Source organism: Cupressus sempervirens, chromosome 1 (assembly GCF_028749045.1).
Source record: "Cupressus sempervirens isolate cs-2001-9-10 chromosome 1, ASM2874904v1, whole genome shotgun sequence".
NCBI classification, from domain to species: domain Eukaryota; kingdom Viridiplantae; phylum Streptophyta; class Pinopsida; order Cupressales; family Cupressaceae; genus Cupressus; species Cupressus sempervirens.
In genome coordinates this window covers 405137592-405143591 of record NC_143118.1, presented here as the reverse complement: position 1 = coordinate 405143591, position 6000 = coordinate 405137592, and the positions used below count along the sequence as shown (strand labels likewise).

General features: G+C 34.7%; 1 protein-coding gene across 5 annotated transcripts in view; it reads right to left on the bottom strand.

The window, feature by feature from the left end:
• Window positions 1-342: 342 nt before the first annotated feature.
• Window positions 343-6000, bottom strand: part of LOC149578006 (uncharacterized) — a 44772-nt gene continuing 39114 nt past the window's right edge. For all 5 annotated transcript variants that reach the window (XM_089827294.1, XM_089827310.1, XM_089827285.1 and 2 more), the window contains 2 exons: window positions 1096-1162; window positions 343-922 (listed from right to left, as the gene is read on the bottom strand). In XM_089827294.1, coding sequence (XP_089683420.1) covers window positions 869-922; window positions 1096-1162 — 121 coding nt within the window. In that variant the 3' untranslated portion in view covers window positions 343-868. The remainder of the gene's footprint in view (window positions 923-1095; window positions 1163-6000) is intronic.

Below are 6000 nucleotides of genomic sequence, written 5' to 3'. Positions count from 1 at the left end.
TGTGGATGGGCGATGCCCCTTTGGTATGGATGGTACACTTGTTCTTGTATTTTGGATTTTTCACTACATTTTTTTGTACTGACGTTCAATCTTCTCAGGCAGAGGCCCCTAAGGACTCCACCAAAAAAATACATTTACACAGATTTTAAAATATCTGGAGCTCTGTACTTTTAGTTTTAAATACAATTATCTTGTCCTCAATTTTAAGTAAAGAAAATTAAGAAATTTAAACAATGTTTCCAAAACATCTCAACATTTTTTGCTTTACAAGTTTAAAACAATTAACATGAAACCTAATGATACAACAATGTAAGTGGTTTAAAAGAGTACACCAAACAAAACTTAAGGTCAAACCACATACTACTCGTTGGAAAATACATTGATGTACTTGGCATAGAGCATCTGAATGCAACAGCATTAACAGTCTTAACAAAAGCCTCGGCAAGCAGAGCATATTATCCACCAACAGTCATTGTGTATGTACAAACAATTTTCCATAAAATACATACCACCAAAATCTATACCACAAATGTTTACCCATCTGTCAGCTAGAGATGTGGTAACTCGATCAATTTTTTAATACATGTGTACTTCAGAACTACACGTGTAAACTATGCTAGAACTGTATTAAAAACAGCATAGAAACAACTAAAACCTTAATCTCATAGTGATCACTTTGAATATATATTACCATCAAAAAAATGTTGAAAAAAAGAGTTCAAAAAACAATTTAACAGTGTTTCTCTTGAAAAGAGCAATGGAAACTTTGGCTTGTAATAAATATACGATCCTCACAATTAGAGGAAAGAAAAAATACTTCGCTGGTGCTGTGTAGATCCGAAGCTTTCATCACTCATCAGACTTTCCATCACTCGTAAAGCCCTTCTTCTTGCCAAACATCTACAAGAAAATCGATCATCTCCTGAAAAGAATCATAGTGAAATCACAGTGAAGTCCAATTATGCATGTTCAGATGATATACTACATTAATTTAACATAGATCAATACAAGATATCTTTCCATCTACATGCAATAACTTCACTGTTAGGACACTGAAAACATGGAACACCACAGAAGGTTGAACAGAGTACTCACTGGCAATGGAATGGGTTGTGCGAAAGGCTGGTTGGTTGCAAGTAAATCATCATAGGTTGTGGTCCAACTGCAAAGACGTATTGAAGGACACTTGAGTACTTTCATTATACAAAAACTATAATTGGAGTAAATCTACAGAATCATAATTGCATTTAAAAAAATATGCTCCATCACTTGGAACAAAAAACTATATTTAGTGAATTGCATATATAAATGAACTATGAATTTTAACCTACACATAGAAATCAGTTTCCCTCACAGGCACATTTATCTAAAGCTTCCTTGAACCTCCCCTATGCTAGGTTGTTCATCTTGATAAACTCATATAAACCATAATATATAGCTAGAATGTAAACATTGACCTATAAGCAGATATAAGTCTTCCTTACTGACAAGATTAGCTAAACTCTCTTTATTTGATAGTAGACATCTATAAACACCTAAAAGATGATTATGATCTTTACATCTAGATTTTTAATAGAATCATTCCACGAGTTGTGACTAAGAAACCAGAAATAGTTACATACAAATGCAAGGCCACTCAATTTTCAGTTCTAATATGTTCCTTGTTATCAAATGGAGTTACAAGATGCTCTGATTTCTCTCACAGGAAACACCCAACTGTTGATGTAGAGTTCTTTAGAGTTTAGACAATAAACACCAATGTGAGTTTTTCCTGTTTACTTGAGTTTCTTCAAAACCAAAAAGACTTATTCCACTCTTCCAACCTTAAAATTTCTCTGAATATTTCATTATCTTCCTTTCCTGCAAGAGAAAATTTTAGCGAAGTAAAAATTCTATAAATTATTAAAAACAACAGCCAAAAAGATTAGGAACTTTGGAAGGGTAAGATAAGTTTGGAAGTTTCAGGTCTTATGATTAAAAAAAATTAAAATGAATAAAATAATAATTAAAGAGGAAAAAATAAACAACGAATTCCAAAGGAAATTTTGCTTATGCATTTCAAAATTTCTATTTTCCTTACTTTTCCTTTCATGTTACATCCATCTCATGGCGAAGGTTCCCTTTTAACTTGTATCAAAGCATACTTATGGGAGAGAAAATCATCAGGATCAGCCAAGGCAATAAAAAATCTTTCAGAAATAAAAAACAGCAAAACCAAAATATTAGGATTTAAAAATAGACAGGAAAAAAATTCAAGAATTTGAAAAAAAAAAAAAAACAGAAAAATTTAAAACGACAAGAAGATAAGATTCATGAAAACTCAAGAACACAATTTTCATAAAAACCCTACACCAAATGTAAATGGACAATCTATAACTCGAAAAAATACCTTGCAAATAATCAAAGAAAGACAAGCTAGATAGAAAAGTAAAGTCAAGCAGAGAGAAGGTATGGCAAAAGTGAAGAGAGAGAACTGAAGCCTATTTGTGAACACTAGTTTGGGTGGTTCCCTGTGGTTTTGTATTTTCTGCTTTTATAATTTTTGTTCTTCCCATTGGTAGGACCTTTTCTAGGTTTATCTTTCTACTTTTGGTCATCCATGGATGTTAATACAAAAATACAGCAAATCAAATGGCTTCCTAAGAGTAACTTTATCTTCCCTACCCTTCCTCTACTGAAGAGCGTAGAAGAATTGGGTACTAGGAAATTGGGAATGGCTTCTGGCATGTCCTACTCTTTATTGGGAATGGCTTCTGACATCCCAATCTTTACCCACATCACGGTCTCTACGATTTTCCCTCTCTACAAACATCCTTCTTTCAAGTCCTACAAATCTTATGTTGTTTTCTTCTCATTTATTTGTAGATTAATGTGTAGAAAAATTTATTATTTGGGATGGCTTCTGGCATGTCCCACTCACATCATTGTCTCTACCAACTCCCTTTGCTGTGCACATCCTTCTTTCACCTCCTATAAATCTTATGTTGCTTTCTTCTCAAGTGTAAGTGTCACTTATATGTAGAGTAATGTGATCGAATCCTTGATAGAATCACCCTTTTTAAGTGCTTCTTACTAACTACAATTTTGATCTATCAATGTTTTGTAATTCCCTCTTCTGATCACAGTGATGTTGATTCATCTTTTACATGATCATTTAGTTCAATCAAATAATGGATGGAAATTTCTTCCATTCATTTCGCACTGCATTCATGGTACCATTAGATTTCATTGTCACTTTGCCAACATGCTTTTTCAACAGGTTCTACTTTGCAGTTTGTCAAAACACCATGTACGCATGATTTGTTTGCTCCATATCACATTGTGTGCATGAATCTTAAAATGACATCTATACAGTCAGAACTTTAAGTTGCCATCGGCACTTTCAAACAGAAGCAAACAAGGTGAAACAAGTGTAATAGAACCCTATCCTGACAAAATACTCACCTGTAAAAGTCAAAAGTAGAAAAGGCTAGTCAAATATTGGTATGACCATGATTAAATAAGATTTGTCCAATCTAATCACAAAACCAACATTTCATGATTAATTGCAATTTTGTCCAGTCTTCTGCTTCCATGGGATCAGGAACTCCTATTATTGTCCACCCCTTTCTTACAGTGTCCTGTGAAGGGCAGAGATGCAACTGTTATCATGTATGCAGGCAAGTAGATAAACACAATCCTAATATTACATGGAAATGGTAAGAATCTAAGATCTACCAAATCCTAATCAGTATATGATATATGTATACACCAATGGTTGTGTCCATCCACACAATATCTCGATGCACATGTCAACTTTCACAATTAGTCAATATTCCACCATCCATCTATTGCACAATTGGTAGACTGGCCTTCAAATTTTTACAGAGGTGAAGAGCACAATTATTTTCCAAATTTAACATTAGGCTCCTCTGAACCTATGACAAGAATAATGATAAAAACGTCTACAAGCAAGAGGGAGAAGAAACAATCAAGAAAATGCTGGGGCAAACTGGCCTTGAAAAACATATGGTCAAATACTGCTTCAAACAAACGGAGAAAAACGTGCATGAATCATAATGTTCTATAATAAACTCATTAAAATGCCAGTTACTAGGACAATCTTGGAATCCTGGCTGATAAACTAATAGCCTCAGTGATTGATCAAAGTTATTTACAATCAATCATGTTTTCACTTCAAACAACTATGAAAGTAGTGAAAATGGTTACCGAGTCCCTTAGATTTCTTTGAATGTCTCTTCTGCAGCAGGTAAATATTTTACCCATGTGCCAACAAAAATGTACTAAGAGGTAGTGTCTGACCAGTTAAAGTGAATAACAATTCTAGAATTTTATATAAAATGCAATGGCCTTCATTCAGTTCATTGTTTCCCTCTATTTAAACCACATACTGAGAAGAATGTACTGAGAGGTGGGGAGTGACCAGTAAAAGTGAAAAGCAACTCTTAAAACTATATTAATAATAAAATGCCATGGCCTTTACCCAGTCCCTTGTTTTCCTCTAATTCAATAATTCTCACTATCAAGTTGTTTCTACAAGTTGTGCTTTCAATTTTCTCTTAGATATTCAAACTAAGAACCGGTAAACAACCCTAGCTACACCAGAGCTAGGAAACCTTTATTTTCTGTTATGATAGAAACTACCTATTAGGTTGCACTTAGCATGGGCAGACTCACAATAGATACTATGAAAAACAGCCAAGGACTAAGCAGACGATTCTGCTGCAGCAGTCTGAGAAATCTTGCATGATCAGTGACCCAAAAAAATATTGGTCAGCAGTTGAATGGTCCCATGGAAACGGCCATAAGAGAAGTGGTAGTGTTCTCCAGCAATATTCAGTTTATAATAAGATTTACACGTCAAACATCATTCTTGACCTTTGCCAAGTGCCATAAAGAAGTCAAATATTGAAGAACATAGTTCACATAATGGACAATGGGGGTCAGAAATGTCTACACCATGCAGAAAGGGATCCTCACATATCTTAATACCATTGTTGTCAACTCACTCCAGCCATGATAATTAAGGTGAATTAAATATTAATTATTAAATCATTAAAGAAAAATATATTTTGAATTTACACAGCACAAAGTAAATATCTTTGATACTATGTTAAAAATATGATCTTAAGCAACTGGCCATTAAATACAAAATAGAAAATAAAATACAAAGTAAAGAAAGTACAAAAATAGCATATTACACAATATGTATGTGGGGGAAAGCCATTCAGGTCAAAAACCTATAAAGCATCATTAAAAAGTGAGAAAACTTGCAATAATGTTTGCATTAAACAATGACGCAATGCAAAGCCGAGAGAATCCCCAAAGGAGATGTCCAAGCCCCCAGCGGAACACAATAGCAATACAAGATCGGATACCAAACTCAACTCTTTATTCGTAAAACAACTGATTACATACAATGTGCGGGCTGTAAGGCCTTCCCGGTTACGGCCAAATACAAAGCAAGCAATAGTTCTGCAAGCCCTCGCAAGATCCAACCCAACCCTAGCTAGTCCAGATCTGCAACAACACAACAATCTGGTAGAAACTCCAAGCAAGATTTAAACTTTGCTTGCAAGCCACCAAGCAATCTCCTTTTTTCTAAGCCCACACTAAGCTACTAGTTGTGCTCACAAATTCACAACTCCAAATTCCATTATGAATCTCTGCTCCCAATGCATTGACTTCACTGGACTCCACTTCTTAAAACACTACCCAAACCCCTCTTTTATACTTGCACGGCCACAAGTTGGCATGTTACAAATAGAATCATCCAAAGCCCAAATAAACATAAAATGCCTTAGTCAACTTACAATAAGCATTAAATACACATAGTAGAAAGAACCAAGACCCTAAATAGGTCCCCATACACCCCACGATCACGCGCAACACATATTAAATGCATAGTCCAGCCGATCAAACCTCTCAAGAAATTTGTTTGGTGAGACAAACCACCAAGTGTCAACAAAAACCACCCAGAAAGCCAAGCATCACCAATTA